Source organism: Sapajus apella, unplaced genomic scaffold (assembly GCF_009761245.1).
Source record: "Sapajus apella isolate SASKATOON/1434 unplaced genomic scaffold, GSC_monkey_1.0 scaffold6, whole genome shotgun sequence".
Lineage (NCBI taxonomy): Eukaryota > Metazoa > Chordata > Mammalia > Primates > Cebidae > Sapajus > Sapajus apella.
In genome coordinates, this window is record NW_022436946.1 from 69732908 (window position 1) to 69751334 (window position 18427).

An 18427-nucleotide genomic window follows, 5' to 3' on the forward strand; every position below is an offset into this window, starting at 1 on the left:
TATAAACTACCACACCTCACCCAGTATGAAACAGATAACTGAGTTACTATTAAGGAAATTTAATTTGTGATTATAAGCTTTCAAAAAGAAATGTCTAGTTTCAGATGGCTTCACTGGAGGATTCAACCAAACATTTAAAGAATTATTAACACAAGTTCTACATAATCTTTTCCGGAAATAGAAAAACTCAAATTCCTAACTCATTCTATGAAGGCCAGTGCTCCCCTGATTTCAAAACCAGACAAAAACAGTAGAAAAGAAGAAAAAACGTTAACCAAATAACAGCAAATAGAATTCAGGAATATATTAAAAAATGATTGTATACCATGACTAAGTGCTGTTTATTCCAGAGATACAAAGATGGTTCACTATACAGTGTAATCCATCATATTAATAGGTTAACAAAGAAAAATCCCATGATCATGTCAAGTAATACAGAAAGAGCATTTGACAAAATTTCACACCCATTTTTTCTGTGAATATGCATTTTGGTTATAGTAAAGTCAGTGTGGTCATGGAAGGAAATTAAAAACCTTGGAAGGAAGACATTTATTATACTCAAGAGTCCCAGGCTGGGCATGGTGGCTCACACCTGTAATCCCAGCACTTTGGGAGGCCAAGGCAGGTGGATCACTTGAGCTCATGAGTTTGAGACCAGCCTGGGCAACATGGCAAAACCTCGTCTTTAAAAAAAAATGGGCCAGCTGCGGTGGCATGCACCTGTTGTCCCAGCTATTCATGAGACTGAGGTGGGAGGATTTCTTGAGCCTGGGAGGTGGACATTGCGGTGAGCCAAGATCATACCACTGCACTCTAGCCTGGCAATAGAGTGAGACCCTATCTCATAAGAAAAAAGTTAAAAAGTGTCCCAGAAAAGTAAGAGGTCACCACTTGTCACACAGGGCCACTGGGGAAGTGCTAGGTTTTGGTTAGTTAGGAGAGACCAAAACTAGAGAAAAGCTTAGAAATCCTTTATTGGGGTTTCTGCAGGAAATGTAAGGTAGGTCACAGTAAACAGCTTATTATTGGCTAGTTTGAATAATGCCAGTGGTCTCTAGTTGTCTGGTCCTGGCCCTGGGATGATTTAAAACAGGGAAATACTGGCTTAGTGTGTGAGAGTGAGAAAAGGAGCTGATTGGGGCTTTATACTTGGGATTCATTGGTATGTATATGAAAGACATGTTCTCAGTGGAGCCCCTTACTAAGAATTGGTTGCCCCAGGTCTGTAAGGCCCCCAGGTACCAGATCATCATTGGCCCTGTGAATAGGTGGCAAATAGACAAATACAGAATCTGAAGAAACAAGACATTATTCATTATAAAAACCCTAAGAAAACTAGGAATAAAGGAAAACATTCATAACTTGATAAAGAACATCTATTAAAAAAGCCTATAGCTAACATCATGTTTACTAGTGACAAACTGAGTGCTTTTCCCCTAAGAATTAGGGATGACTGAAAAATGTTCAACCTCATCACTGCTATTCAGCGTAGTACTGGAAATTTTAGCCAATGCAATAAGGCAAGAAAAGTAAATAAAAAGCATACCTATTAGGAAGAAATAAAAATTTGTAAAGGCAATAATCCTGCCTTATATGGCACCTTCTTCATGGTCAGACATATTTAATCATAATTTAACTTGATGGTGCGAAGTTAAGTTGTTACACTTCAAAAAAATGCAGTTGCATACTGAGGGAGTATTGAAAAGGTGCAAGCCAGGTGTGGTGGCTCATGCCTGTAATCCCAGCACTTTGGGATGCCAAGGCAGGCAGGTCATTTAAGACCAGGAATTTGAGACCAGTCTGAGCAACATAGTAAGACCCCATCTCTATAAAAAATAGTTGGTCATGGTAGCATCTGCTTGTAGTCCCTGTTACTTGGGAGGCTAAGGTGGGACGATTACAAGTCTGTGACATCAAGGATGCAGTGAGCTGTGACTGCACTCTAACCTGGACAACAGCAAGACTGTGTCTCCCAAAAAAAATGTGGTGGGGATGGGGGTGGTGTGCAATACTCTTTGTCTGTTGTTAAAAAAAAAAAAAAAAAGCCATATTCTGATAATTTTAGAATTATATACTATATTATGATAATTTATTGTTTCCCTTCCTCTTCCATTGTGTGTTTTTATTGGTTCCAGTCTGTTACCTTATTTTATGCTCAGTCGACTAGGTAGACACCTCAGGTGATTCTACCTGTCCTCGAAATGACATGCATAGAGTTCGTGACAACTATTTACATTCACAGTTCTGGATTACTACCATGCAAAGCTCCCAATTGTAATACTGAAGTTGAGATTACTAGAACTTAGGTGTCCACATAAATGGGATGTTGGTGGACATCCACTGTTTTTATTTCCAAGTTACAGTTGTGTTTCAATGAGTCAGACCTTTAGAATTTATAAATAGTATAAAGTTTTGAGTTTTTCCTTCAGACTTTTGGTTGTAGAGCTGGAGTTTTTCCTTACTCTTTTACTTTCCCTTTTCCTATACAACCATCCCCCAGGTCTCTAGCGAAAAATTAATAACTTCTATTTTCTTGAATAAGAAAATTCTTACTGATTTCAATATAAGGAAGAGAATAAGAAATAAAAAAGAATTACTAGAAAAAAGGGACTCTTGATAAGGGGAACAGGAGTGATTATTAAGAGTTCTAGGACTTGTAGTTATCATAAAAATCCAATGTGAATCCCTGTGCTGAGAAGTGATGCTTTGTGGTAGTAATAATCATGATAACACCACCTGTTTTCCCTCTCCTAGGACTACAGAGACATCATTGACACGCCCATGGATTTTGCTACCGTTAGAGAAACTTTAGAGGCTGGGAATTATGAGTCACCAATGGAGTTATGTAAAGATGTCAGACTTATTTTTAGTAATTCCAAAGCATATACACCAAGCAAAAGATCAAGGGTATATAATTAAATTATTTTCTTTTATGACTAGATTAAGTTAGAGGAGTATGTTAGGTGACTAAATGTTGCTTTTACTTAAAATTTAGATCGAAGTTAACTTTCTGTTATGTTCTTAATGGTGTCCTACTAGAAAAAGAATTTATAACTTTCTATTCAGCTCCTTGTATGAAATAAGAATGATGTTATCTTTGATGTCTGGGAGTGGTTACTTATCTGGAAATAGTGCGATTGAATAGATAGATGCAAATTGTCCTGGTATGCACCAGAGCCACCTGGGCTTAACTTTTCTAGCTATTATCTTCCTTTATGGAGCATTCTTTGTGAATGATTTGTACAAATAAGTAAAAATACAATTTAACACTCTTTGACAAGACATGACACCACGAAGGAGTGCTATATGTAGCAATGAAATGAGAAAGAATAGAAGGTAGTGCTAGGTAGAAAACAGGTTCAAACCTTTGGGATAGTTACAGTGTTAATAGAATTGACAATAAAGAGTTCTGTCTGTGTGAGCCATTTCAGTTTAGAGTAGGAATCTCAAAACTTGGAAGATCCCTATTCTAAACACAAAAATACTTAATTGTTAAAATGGCTCACTTTACCTTTTCATCAAAAGATTAGGAAAAAGGGATGTAAAAAGCAATATTGAAATTCTGAAGAGTTTTTACTAGAAAAATGCTTACAATATTTGCTGGACAAAGGTATTTTCCTTTGAGGAATGTTTGAACACTATTTTTGTCCTCACAGATTTACAGCATGAGTTTGCGCTTGTCTGCTTTCTTTGAAGAACACATTAGTTCAGTTTTATCAGATTATAAATCTGCTCTTCGTTTTCATAAAAGAAATACCATAACCAAAAGGAGGAAGAAAAGAAACAGAAGCAGCTCTGTTTCCAGTAGTGCTGCATCAAGGTATTTAATTTCTTTTAGATACCACTAAGTCATCTATAACTTTAATCTAAATGATAGAACTTGGTGTTTTTTAATACTTCCTTTACTATTCCCTATATTGCAGAATGATATATTTGACATGCAAGTTCCTATGATGTGGAGGATTTTTAATCTTTTAACTAAAGCTATACTAGTGTAAGTGCTTAAATTCAAACTGCTAAATCTATACAGTAAAACAGCATTTTTAGGGTAGTGATGGCATCATGCTTTCCGTCATATAACTTTAGCATTTACAGCGATCCTTCACTAAATATTCACTTTCAAAGGCTCACAATCATATGAAATCCACTACAAATCTCATATTTTAACATATTTCATAATAGTACAAATATTGAATCCAACAATATTGTAAAACTGTTTCATTCATTCACATAGAGCTATAAGAGTGACTGACAATACTATTTTATTTACAGCCCTGAAAGGAAAAAAAGGATCTTAAAACCCCAGCTAAAGTCAGAAATCTCTACCTCTGCATTCTCTACACCTACACGATCAATACCACCAAGACACAGTGCTGCTCAGATAAACGGTAAAACAGAGTCTAGTTCTGTGGTTCGAACCAGAAGCAACCGAGTGGTTGTAGATCCGATTATCACTGAGCAACCATCTACTTCTTCAGCCACAAAAACTTTTATTACAAAAGCAAATGCATCTGCAATACCAGGGAAAACAAGTAAGACTCAATTTCTAAATTGAAACGTGTATGGTGATTCTCTTAATTTATTACTTTGCCAAATGTAATATGCTGGGTTTTAGTAATTTTAGAGACACTGTTGTTTTTGCCATTGTTTTCCTGTTAAAAATATTTTTTTAATAAGAAAATTTTAATTGAAGTTTAGATCATTATAGACTAATGCTTAAAAATGGCAACTCTGATGTAAACTACCTGAATTTAAATCATAGTACCCATAGTAGCTAGCAATTTGGCAAGACTTGCCTTTGTGATTTTGAAATGATGGGACAGCTTCTAAAAGAGCTGAAACTTAAGAGTTTCTAGTTGGATATGGCTTTTTCCTATTAGAAAGTGTATTTCCTAAGAAAGCTTTAAGCATCCTTCAGGTTTTGTCATCTTGACTGATTCAGATCATTCAGATTAACCTTTTTTCTTATCTTTAGGTTTAATAACTCTTAATCTTTAACTTTTTGTATGTGTGTTTCAGTACTAGAGAATTCCGTGAAACATTCCAAAGCTTTAAATACTCTTTCCAGTCCTGGTCAATCCAGTTTTAGTCATGGCACTAGGAATAATTCTGCAAAAGAAAACATGGAAAAGGAAAAGCCAGTCAAACGTAAAATGAAGTCATCCGTACTCCCAAAGGCATCCACTCTTTCAAAGTCATCAGCTGTCATTGAGCAAGGTAAGGTGGTATTTTCAAGATACAGTAGATCCTTCTTAAAAATGATGCTTTTTTTGAAATTAGCTTTTATATCCACTTTTCAGGTTGCCCACTTAAAAGTCACACATCTGTATTAGTTGATAAATTTACTGCAGTGAGCTATGATTGTGCCATTGCACTCCATCCTTGTCAGTGGAATGATACTCTGTCTCAGCAGAAAAAAAAAAAAAAAGAAATATATAAAAGTTTAAATTAAATAGAATATAGTTGACCGATTGTGGCATTCTTCACTTTTTTAGAAAAATGTTTAAGTAGGCTGGGCACGGTAGCTCACGCCTGTAATCCCAGCACTTTGGGACACCAAAGCGCGGATCATGAGATTAGGCATTTAAGACCAGCCTGGCCAACATAGTAAAATCCCGTCTCTATTTAAAAAAATATATAAAAATGTAGCTGGGCATGGTTGTGGGTGCTTGTAGTCCCAGCTCAAGGCTGAGGCAGGAGAATCCCTTGAACCTGGGAGGCAGAGGTTGCAGTCAGCTGAGATCACGCCACTGTACTCCAGCCCGGGCAACAGTGTGAGACGCCGTCACAAAAAAAAAATGATTGGATCACTAAACAACTTATTTTTCTAGATGGACTTTTACTAAATAATGCATTAGGGTTGTCTACAACTATAGAATACAACTTTTGACTCCTTACTGCTATACTTCAAGTTCTTTCAACTTAAGGTTTTTTCTTGTAAAGTCTTTATGTTTGAAAGATGGAGAAAGTAAATAATAAAATATAGCATGTGACGTGTTTAAATAATATGGCTTCTTGGCAGCAGACAGCCCAATAATAAGCATTTTGCACCATGACTTTCAAAGTATGTTTGAGACATTTCTTCATTGTTGTCTTCAGAAACCTCTCTCAAAATTTAATTTCCCTATTGAAATGTCCTCATTTTGATTAATGGCATTGGGATCTACCCATGTAAATTTAAAATCAAGGAGTCATCCTTTGCCTTCTCTTAATCAACTGAATCTGTTCAACTGTTTGTTTTTGTTGTTTTAGTAACAGTTAATAAATGTATTCTTGCCTCTCCATTCTCACCTCAATGATCTTATTTCAAGGCTTATATAATGTCTTACCTGGACTAGTTTCCTAAGTAGTCTTCCTGCCTCAGTTTTCAACTTTTTCTTACCCAGTCCGTCTCCCACATTGCAGCCAAAGTGATCTTTGTGATTATTTCTCTCTAGCACATGTGCATGTGTGCACATAGACACAGAGAAAATCCTTCCTTGCCTTCAAATGATATATGGAAACAGATTTTAAATTTTTTGTCTGTTACACAGTACTCTGTTACTTGGCTCTTGCCTAACACTGCAGGTTCTTTTACCTTCTTTCTCTCTTTTGTATCTCGCCATACTAAACACTTAGAAGTTCCAGAGTCTTTGTTCTTTTCTTCTTTTGCTGGGATGTCTCTTTTTTCCCCTAGTTTAATGGTTCTGGCCTTTCGTGTCTCTCTTAAAATATCATCTTATTTAGGAAGTCTTCTCCTAGCTTCTTTAGATGAAATCAAGCACTTCCGTCTTTTTTTTTTTTTTTTTTTTTTTTTAAAGAAAGGTTCTAACTTTTTGCCCCAGTCTGGAGTGCAGTGGCCTGATCTCCATTCACTGCAACCACTGCCTCATAGGTTCAAGTGATTCTCCTGCCTCAGCCTCCCAAGTAGCTGGAATTATAGGTGTGCGCCACCACAACTGGCTAATTTTGTATTTTTAGTAGAGAAAGGATTTTGCCATGTTGACCAGGCTAAGTCTCAAACTTCTGGCCTCTAGTGATGTATCTGCCTCGGCCTCCCAACATATTGGAATTTCAAATGTGACTCACCACGCCCAGCCAAGCACTTCTATCTTTATGTGCCAGAAAACCCTGTTCATTACCTTTGGTGGTACTTACAATGTTGATCAAATTATTCTTTTTCACATGTCTATATCTCCAGAAGATTCTGAGCTTTCATGTTGACTCATTTTTAATGACCATTATATAGAAGATAGTAAGTTTTTGAATAAATAAGAAAAGTACTTTGCATATGAATGTTTCACATTTGTAATGTCTGCTCTTTCTGAACTGAATTTAGAGTTTGAATAGTATATTGGCCTTGCTTCTATTCATTCATGAATCCTAGATAAATCAATTATATATGGTAAATTGGTTCTAGCATTGTGATAGGGGAGGTCTGGTCTCATAGCCAATTTGATTTATAATATTTGAGTATTGCAAATACTCAAGTACTGCTACTGTGTAGAAATACCATTATTACTGTCTATTAGGCAACATTAACAGTGATTTATTATAAAAAATGACACCTAAATTAACTATTTAGAATCAAGCAGTGTTGTCTAGTGGAATATAATACAATCCAAATATGTAATGTAAAATTTTGTAGCCACCATGTTTAGTAAAAACAAACAGGTCATGACTAAAACACCAAAAGCATTGGCAACAAAAGCCAAAATAGGCAAATGGGACTTAACTAAACTCCAAAGCTTCCGTACAGCAAAAGAAACAATCATTAGAGTGAACCGGCAACCAAGAGAATGGGAAAAAATTTTTGTAATCTACCCATCTGACAAAGGGCTAATGTCCATAATCTACAAAGAACTAAAACAGATTTACAAGAAAAAAACAAACAGACTCATCCAAAAATGGGAGAAGGATATGAACAGATACTTTTCAAAAGAAGACATATGTGAGGCCAGCAAACATAGGAAAAATTCTCATCATCACTGATTATTAGAGAAATGCAAATCAAAACCACATTGAGATACCACCTCATGCCAGTTAGAATGGCGATCTTTAAAAAATCTGGAGACAACAGATGCTGGAAAGGATGTGGAGAAATAGGAACACTTTTACACTGTTGGTGGGAGAACTAATTCAACCATTGTGGAAGACAGTGTGGCGCTTCCTCAAGGACCTAGAAATAGAAATTCCATTTGACCCAGCAATCCCATCACTGGGTATATACCCAAAGGATTATAAAGACACATGCACACATATGTTCATAGTGGCACTGTTTAGCAAAAACCTGGAACCAACCCAAATGCCCATCGACGATAGACTGGACCAGGAAAATGTGGCCCATATACACCATGGAATACTATGCAGCCATAAAAAAGGATGAATTCATGTCCTTTGCAGGAACATGGATGAATCTGGAAGCCATCATTCTCAGCAAATTGACACAAGAACAGAAAACACTGCATGTTCTCACTCATAGGCGGGTGTTGAACTGTGAGAACACATGGACACAGGGAGGGGAGCATCACACACTGGGGTCTGTTGGGTGGGGGTTGCCAAGGGAGGGATAGCTGGGGCGGGGGTTGGGGAGGTTGGGGAAGGTTAACATGGGGAGAAATGCCAGATATGGGTGACGGGGGGATGGAGGCAGCAAACCACATTGCTACGTGTGTACCTATGCAACAATCCTGCATGATCTGCACATGTAACCCAGAACCTAAAGTCCAATAAAAAAATAAAATATGGGAAACAAAAAAAATGAAAATAAACATGTAAAATTAGTTGTAGTAATATATTATATCCAAAATGTTTTTTCAGTGTTTAGTCAATATTTTAAAATGTATACTGCTTTCATACTTATATTGAAATTTGATTAAAAATTCAGTTCCTAAGCTGTGTAACTTTTCACGTACTCAGGACAACACAACACAGTTGCAGATCAGTGATTAATAAACTTAAAAAAAAATTCTCAATTCCTTTTTTTTTTCCTTTTTAAATAAAGATGGGGTTTAACCATGTTGGTCAGGCCGGTCTTGAACTCCCAACCTCAGGTGATCCACCTGCCTTGGCCTCCAAAGTGCTTGGATTACAGGCGTGAGCCACCACGCCTGGCCTGAATTCCTTAAGAAAGCTGCATTCATGCATTCTTCCTTAACCTTTTTACATTATATATTGCTTTATAAAGTGGATGAGACCTATAGTCCCTGCCCCAGAAAAATGTACATAAACATATCCAAACACAATGTTGGGCCATTTCAAGGGATTCATGTAGTAGGTACAGGTACTGGATATTTAAAACCCTTGTAGTCATAATGCAAAACAAAAGAGATTTGCAGAATCCTCAAGCAGTTTAAATGTCAATTGCTCCATGGGAAATGCTTACTCCTTTATGTCCACACCTACATTTTTTCTGAACCACACTAATCTAAAGAGAGTCATTTCATTATGGGGGGCGGGGAGGTCAGAAAATGAAAGCTTTGCATTTTCTGTCTGCTACTTGACTCTGACTTTTGGTGGGTTTCAACCTTTTTTTTTTTTTTCTTTTTTTTTTTTTTTATTTTTTTTTTTTTGACAGAATCTTGCTCTTGTTGCTCAGGCTGGAGTGCAGTGGTATGATCTAGGTTCTCTGCAGCCTCTGCCTCCCTGATTCAAGTGATTCTCGTGCCTCAGCCTCCTGAGTAGCTGGGATTAAAGGCACCGGCCACCATGCCCAGCTAATTTTTATACTTCCAGTAGAGATGGGGTTTCGCCGTGTTGGTCAGGCTGGTCTCGAACTCCCTACCTCAGGTGATTTCTGCCTGCCTCAGCCTCCCAAAGTGCTGGGATTACAGGCATGAACCACCATGCCCGGCCAACCATGATTTTCTTATTTACAAAGTACAGTTCAAACCTGTGACCAAAAAAAATGTTATGAAGAAGTATTCTCTTTAAAAGCAGTTTTCCATCTGTGAATTTCCTAAAAAATAGTGCATTGCAAATCACCTACCATTTCAAATAAAAACATGTCAGAAATTTGGAGGGAAAAAGAGAGCTACTGTTCCTATGGCATATTTTTCCTTTATCTATGTCATAGCATTTTTTTCTACAGCAGAAACGTAATTCATGATCTCCAGATCCTACAGGTTTAGAATTTGATTGCCTGCATTTTCTCTCTTTTCTTTTTGTTTTTTGAAGCATAATGGCCTTGTATCATGGAGTTTGTTAAAGTGGGATCTTAATCATGATAATGGTGGCACACATGGTGATTTTGATTGCTATATATATAATCAGTATTTCCTAGGATTATTGTCATCATTCATTACATAAGGAGATAAAACTGTTAAAAGCCTGTGAAGAAAATCTGCAATTTAGTTGTTTTTGAATCCTCTTGAAACAGTCTCAGAACAAAGTTTGTGACCAAGAGTAACTTATTTCTAAGTTAGGAATAAGAAACCTTTGGTCATCCCAGCTTTATAATCAATCACAATGTTAACTTAGATATTTATTTTCTGTGAGCTTCACCTCCCTCATGAGATCATTAAGAATCTCTTTTTTAAATTAGAAAATAAATAATGTCATTGAGCTGTTTCTAGGTTCTTTTTTTCTCATTTTAATAAAATAATTTGGGTTATATCATCACATACAAGTGTACCAGTGGGGCCTTATTGACATGTTTGAGGGTCAAACAACAAAAGAAATTCCATGTATTAAGTATACTGTTGTTCCCTTTTAGGAGATTGTAAGAACAACGTTCTTGTACCAGGAACCATTCAAGTAAATGGCCATGGAGGACAGCCATCAAAACTTGTGAAGAGGGGACCTGGAAGGAAACCTAAAGTAGAAATTAATACCACTAGTGGTGAAATTATACACAAGAAAAGGGGTAGAAAGCCCAAAAAACTACAGTATGCAAAGCCAGAAAATTTAGAGCAAAATAATGTGCATCCCATCAGAGATGAAGTAGTTCCTTCTTCAACATGCAATTTTCTTCCTGAAACTAATAATGTAAAGGAAGATTTGTTACAGAAAAAGAATCGTGGAGGTAGAAAACCGAAAAGGAAGATGAAGACACAAACACTAGATTCAGATCTCCTAGTCCCTGCAAGTGTCAAGGTGCTAAGGAGAAGTAACCGAAAAAAGACAGATGATCCTATAGATGAGGAAGAAGAGTTTGAAGAACTCAAAGCCTCTGAACCCCACATGAGAACTAGAAACCAAGGTCGAAGGACAGCTTTCTATAATGAGGATGACTCTGAAGAGGAGCAAAGGCAGCTGTTGTTCGAAGACACCTCTTTAACTTTTGGAACTTCTAGTAGAGGACGAGTCCGAAAGTTGACTGAAAAAGCAAAAGCTAATTTAATTGGTTGGTAACTTGTACCAAAATGTTTTACTTCAAAATCTATAAAGCAGGTACAGTTAAGGAATAAGTAGAAAGAAGGCTTCTGCTTCCTTGCTGCTATGGTGGAGTAGGGAATGTTACCATTTGATTTGCAAAAAAAAAAAAAAAAAAAAAAAAAAAACCAAACAAAAAAAAAACCTTACAAGACACTTCACTTCTTTAAATGAATATATATATATATAAATATATACATATATATTTTAAATGTTTGCTATTTATTGCCCTTAGATAGGTTATGCATTTTCACATTCATTTCATTCACTGTTTGAAACAAAAGAAATTGATCTATAATGAATTCCCTGATTTATTTATAGAAAAGACAGTTCTGCTACACTCTTTAGGAGCATAATATTCCTAGTGATAGAGCATTTCATGTTAAAATGAATTATTTTTGACCAAGCAAGGTACATTTCTATTGATACAAGTCATGCCCCTAAAAGACAGATGTTATACAGAGTAGCAGTGAATTAAGAAATGTTTCCTCTAAAAGATAAATATAAAATTTCCATCATTTGATACCCTAAAAAGTTTAATTTTAATTATAGAATGTTCATCTGCAAAGTATCTAGAGGAGGCTTTTTGCTTTATTCCATTTCTGCCAAACTTAAGAGAAAATGTACTGATGAAGGGAAACATATCCACATTGGAAAACGTTTGACTGTCTAATTTTTCAGACCTTGATTCTTATATCACTCAATCTCTGTTTATTGTGCCAAAGACTGAGAATCAGTGCAGTGGAAAGCCTGTTTTTGACTGTCAGGACAGCATACACTTTTCGATATTGGAAAGGCTATATATTCTAAAGAGCAAGTTATTAAAGAGTTATGCTGAGATATATCTTTTTTTGGTACTAATAGAAAATAATGCACTGGTGGGTCCTTTGACAGAGATGTTCTAGAGGAAATGTTTAAGTGGTTAAAGGATTCAAGGAAAATACAGGAAAAAAGGTATGGATTTGATGTTTACTTGTTGATCTGGATTAATGTCATTTCTAAACTGTAGACATATCTAATAGGCTAAAATGACTTACAAAGAAACGTGTCTGTGTGTGTATGTGTATATATTGATAAATGGGTATAATTAAATATATATACAAACACATACTTATATACTATTACCCAGGTATAAATTCTTTTTTCAGGATTTTTTAGATAGCAGTAGAATAAAAATAATTTTAAAATGTCATACTTTATAGTTTAATTTTAAGGGAGAAATTGGTTATTTTCAATTATTAAAGGTTAAAATAGGCCAAATCACTTTTTATGCAATCATGTTTTATACAGTGGTCTCATTGCACATTGTGTTTTTTCTGCACTTTTTACGGTATCCTTATCATGCTGGTATGTCAATATACACCCTAAAGAAAAACTCCATTTAATGATTGTGCCTTGTATTCTATTATTTTTTGCATCATTAGTAAAATTAAGTTGTCTATTGTAAATGATAACTATATGACTTAGGAGAATGTATTGCTATATCTACTGCTATGGAAAAGGAAAGCAGTTATTTATTTGTTTATGGTACAGTTAGTTATTTTATACCTTAAAAACCAACGTAACTACCATTTCTATTGTTTAAAAATTACTGTCCATTTTTAAAAAAATTTAAAGAATGTAGTATTTTCTGAGGACTGGTATGGTACAAAAATGTAACCAAAATTTTCAGATACTACATTTTTAAGAAGTGAGGATGGGGAAAATATGTATCAGCATGACCCTGATGTGGAAAAATAAAGTCTGCAATTGAACCTTGGCAAAATACATTACATAATATTTCTTTAATTATTTCTGATGAGGATAAATAGTAGCTGTCATTTAACTGTCTTGAAGAATGCAAAGTGATACATTTGGGCTTTCTAGATCATTTGTAACTCAATTTGTACAGAAATTCTCCTGTGAAATTAAGTAAACCATTTTCCAGATCTTGACTGCATTGCTGTGATTTTGCAGTTAAAAAATAATTTCAAAATTTTCAGGTTTTTTGTATATTTATTTTTCTCTAACAAATATATTTAACTAAAATTAAAATTCAATAGTTACACTCTTCGTAATGCAGAAATGGTTGGCTGGATTGTATAGAAAAATGAGTCTTTCAATTACACCATTCTTGAAAATAATAGTGTATGTTTGAAATTTGTCATTAATTAGTTGCTTTTGAAGGCAGTCTATTTGGAATATGTAATTTCCTGATGTTATCTGCATTGTGTTAGAAAAAATAATAGGCTATAAAATCAATTTTTGTAAAAAAAAAAAAAATGTACAGTTTCAAGTTGTGTACAGAAAAAGGAAGACCATACACAGTCTTAGAGTGAAATATACCTCTAGTACAGTGTATGTGTTAATTCCAACTCTTGAGCAAAGAAATGAGTATTTACCATCTTTCCTATAACACGTAAATATATTATTCGTGTTCTAAAGACACTGTATATTTATGACCTTATTTGGACATTATTAGACACTGGTTTCTTAGTAAAGCACAGTAACTTGGATCAGATTCTTTGTAATCGAAACACTTAAACATGTATTAGTAATACCAATATATTTAGATTTTATATTTTTATAATTTAGCTTCTATACATTGCAGAAGTTGAATTAAGAAATTTAAGTCATCGCCATATTTTTGTTTACCACTTGGGAAAATAACCCTCTTTGAGGCAGTAACACTATGTATGTACTGTTGGTAGGCCAGAAAGAAATGTTGGCAGTTGTCTTAGGTGAGCAATAAAAACATCTCAAATTTACTGAAAGTTCAGAAATAAAACTATTACATGCACGGAAAGTGTAAACCAATTTAGGTATTTCTAAGCACCCAATCCTAATATTCTCTTTCCCAACTCCAACATTCTCAAGTCCCAGATGAAAAGTTTAAAGTTTAAGTGGTGCATTAGTTTAAATATTGAGTCTAATCAGAGACTCAACAACCCTGGACAATAGATATATAGCTTTTTAAAATGTTAGCCTTTGTGACTTGCTGTAGTGGCATTGGACTATTTTCTGCATGTATTATGAATTGAAGATTTCTTGACCTTGTTTAAATTGTTTTTATTCCACAGCTTCACTACACATTTAAAGACTGGTGACATTATTATAAAACTGTCTTCCTCCTTTAATGTAAGCAAATAACTGTACAGAATATTTGTGAGCTGGATTAGGTCACATCTGAGACTTGGGGTTGGCTAAATTTAGTTATCACTTGGAATTGAATTACATAAGATACAGTGATCAGAGAAAATACCTTTGTGCATCATGTATGTTAACATCTAGAACTGTCCCTCATCTGCAGTGCAGTAGATTAATCAGACATTTTAAGAAATGTATTCAGATATCATTTTTATCTTGTATGTTAGCAGCATTTACATGTTTTCAAATATGATTTGTACTATAATTTCTCCAGTTAACTGTTTACTTCAATTCTGACATTCCATTTTATACATATATACATACTGTATATCTCTTTCAAAGGTCAGCTAGAAGTAATTTTTTCAGTTTTCTATCTAATGAAAACAGATTTATTCTGAATGTTTTTGTTCACCTGAAACTTATTTTTGAGTAGGTTGAAAGGACCAAAATACTTGAGTGATTAAAGGGCTATAAGTGTTCTGCTTATATGCAGGAGTTACATGATTTTAAAAGTCATAATAGGGGAAGTCATTTTATCATCTGTTTACTCCTATTAACTTAAAAAGTATTTCTAACATAACAGATTGAGCAGTGGTTTTGTTAAACTTAGGTGAGAATTTATTTTCCCATTAAAATTTGAAATTTTAATTTTAATTACACTTTTCTTTGCTTCTACTCTTGTACTTTCCATTAGTTGGCCTAATTTCCAGGTGATCTGAACTAAAATTAATATTACATTTACTAAGAAACTATTTTTGTTAATTAAACTAAGCAAAGTGCTACAAATGAACAGTCATTATGCACTATGTGTAGTACCAAGAAAAGGTCAAATTGAGCCAGAAGACTGTAAGTACCACTTTTGGCGCTCCAGAGATAAACCTTGTACACACTGCAGTAAAACAGTAAGTAGAGAATATGAGCTATAGATACTGTTTTTAGTTTTGATAGCTCTCTTTATTAATGCAGATAAAATTATCAGGAAATTAACCTTATGGCACAGACCAAATATGTAGTAGTGCATGGCTAAGTTTCTACAATTGAAGGAGCCAAGAAAATAGGTTCAAGATGGAATATAGTACACATGCATATAAGGCAGATGCACACATGCTGGTTACTTTAAGATTGTGTGTGTTGATTAGTCACAATGATAGACTATAAAATAAGACAATACAAAGTTACATTTTTGGACCATATTAAAACTGTAAGAAGACAGGGGTCTTACTGAAGATCTTTTAGAAAACTTAAGTCCTGTCACAGGATATTTAGACATGTGTAGAATGTAGCTCAATTTTTTAAAAGTAACTGACTTAGAGGGTGAAAGTTGAAACTGACACATTTTCAAATTAAAATTATGCTTATTTTGTACAGAAAACAATGTTTAAACACAAGCAGATCTGTTGTATGTTAACAAGTAACACAGAGTTTAAAAACAAATTAATTATTTAGCTTTATTGAAGTTTGGTTTTTTCCTTCCAAACCTGGAGTATCATAAACAGTCTCACACCAGAATAGCAGTGCCCTTTCTTTTTGTACATATTGATTGGACCTTTCTTTACTGTTACGTGGACACTTTCTATGTTAGTTTTGATGCATAATTCTTTGAATCCTTTTATACAAACTAGAATGTATGTGTAAGAATTCCTGTCCCTGCAATGTAGTAACTACAAACTTATTTTTAAATAAATAGAAAACTTGTTTTTCTAAGCTATTTTGTAGAGCCTCATGATTTATTATTTGCTTTTTAAAATTTTTTTGGCAACACATAACGCACTGAGTACATAATTTCAACAAGCTGTTAACCAAAGTGATCATATGGCAGATACCATTATGTAAATGCTGGTTCATTAGAGTTTCCAGTGCCCTGTGTATTTTGCAAATTATGAAAACTGTCAAAAGATTTTTGGGAGCCCAGATGTAATTTAATTCCAAAACAGCTGAAGGTCAAACAAAAACTCATATGCCTTTTATGCGTACATTTAATAAAATAATTTTATTGATTTCTTACTATGAGCAAGTCACTGTGATGGGTGATAATTCAGTATTCAGATACATTTGTAAGAGGTTTCAGTGGAATGCTTTGCATATTTTCTCAAAAATGCAATTTCTGGAGAAAGAATTTCACTTGTTAACTGCTTGTATTGAGGTTCATAAAGTTATTGCAGTTTTCCTAGAAAGTGTCAGATTGGCATGCATTTTTACTAAGAATCCCAATTTTAGCATGAAGACTATTGAGATATGAAGACATAAGGCTATAATTATATAAGGCTATAATCATAAGGCTATATGAAAACATAAGGCTACCATTCAAATTAAGCACATGGAGTGATTTGTAATTTTGTGTTAATTTCTCCCTGAGATGTTTTAAAATGATTTTGTATAAAATTTCTCAGTTGAGGAAGGCAGGTAAAAAAGTATCAGCAGACTTTCTTTCAGAAGTCTGCTGGTAATACCTAGTATATACTTAGAAGAACCAGCTAAGAAAAATTAACTTTCAGCAACCACTCTTTACTGGTTTCTCTTTAATAATACCAACTTTATGACCCAAGATTCCCTAGTATTTAATGGAAGTAAGATTAAAGACCAAAGCACAAAACCTTTGTTCCTTGCAATATAGTACTTCATGTTTGTAATCAGTGTGTGCTAAATTTAACACAATTTACCACTTACTGGTTACTCTTTGGGAAAAGAATGGTGGAAGATTCAATGAAATACCTTTCTACCTAATTGGTTAGACATGCTGGCAGCACGGTGTAATGAAAAGAACTGGCTTGGAGTTGGGAAATGGTAGTTTGACTTTCATTCCTGACAGGAAGTAGAGGAACCCCAGCAAGGTCATAACTCTTAGAGCTTCATTTTCCTCATCTGTAAACTTTTAAAAGTTGATTAAACTATCTGTGAGATCTAATTCTGTTCAAATAGCCAGTGGTGATAATCTCATTTGTATATTGTCTTCTGTACTCAAAGCTCAACCTTGGCTTTTATATTTAGTCCCTAAGAGTACAACATTTAATGTGTAGCTTGCAGACAAGCTGTGTCTTGCAGCCATGACCTGTTGTAAGTGTGAGGTTTTCCTGAACCCTTAGAAGAAGGACTTTTGATGTTTTCACAACACACTATTGTATTGCTGTAAATTGTGAATTGCTTTAAAAATACATGCTTACTAATAAAAAAAAAGTACAGGCCCACTTTATCTTATTGTGCTTTGCATTATTGCACTTAGCAGATAACTGGTAACCCTGCATCCAGCAAGGCTGTCAGTACATTTTTCCAGCAGCAAGTGATAACTTCATGTGTCACATTTTGGTAACTGCAGTATTTTCAACTTTTAAAATACCATATCTGTTCATGGTGATCTGTAATCATTTATGTCACCACTGTAATTGTTTTGTGGTTACCACAAACCTCACCCATATAAGATAGTTAACACATGCTCTGTGTGTTCTGACTGTTGCAATGAATGGCCATTCCCCCATCTCTCTCCCTCTTTTGGGGGCCTCCTAGTTCCTGAGATACACCAATATTGAAATTAGACCAATAATCACCCTCCCATGGCCTCTACGTGTTCAAGTGAATAGAAGAGTCTCAAGTCGCTCACTTTAATCAAAAGTTAGCTGTGATTAAGCTTAAAAAGGCATCTCAAAAGCCAAGACAGGCTGAAAGCTAGAACCAGTCGTGTAAGCAAAGGAAAAGTTACTGAAGGAAGTTAAACATGCTACTTCAGTGAACATATGAATAGGAAGAAAGCAAAACAACCTCATGGTTGATATGGAGAAAGTAGCAGTGGTCTGGATAGAAGATCAAATCAGCCGCAATATCCACTGAAGCCAAAACCTAATCCAGAGAAGCCCATTAAATCTCTTCAATTCTGTTAAGGTGACAGAGGTAAGAAAGCTGCCCAGAAAAAAAAAAAAAAAAAAAAAGAGAAAAAGGTTGAAAGCTAGTGGTGGCT

General features: G+C 34.8%; 1 protein-coding gene across 5 annotated transcripts in view; it reads left to right on the forward strand.

Moving 5' to 3' along the window:
* PHIP (pleckstrin homology domain interacting protein) overlaps positions 1 to 16186 on the forward strand; it is a 143541-nt gene extending 127355 nt beyond the window's left edge. For 3 of the 5 annotated variants that reach the window (XM_032275460.1, XM_032275462.1, XM_032275461.1), the window contains 5 exons: positions 2755 to 2907; positions 3657 to 3820; positions 4273 to 4532; positions 5020 to 5217; positions 10694 to 11458. In XM_032275460.1, coding sequence (XP_032131351.1) covers positions 2755 to 2907; positions 3657 to 3820; positions 4273 to 4532; positions 5020 to 5217; positions 10694 to 11331 — 1413 coding nt within the window. In that variant the 3' untranslated portion in view covers positions 11332 to 11458. The other 2 variants (XM_032275459.1, XM_032275463.1) reach the window with 2 other exon arrangements.
* Positions 16187 to 18427: the final 2241 nt, after the last annotated feature.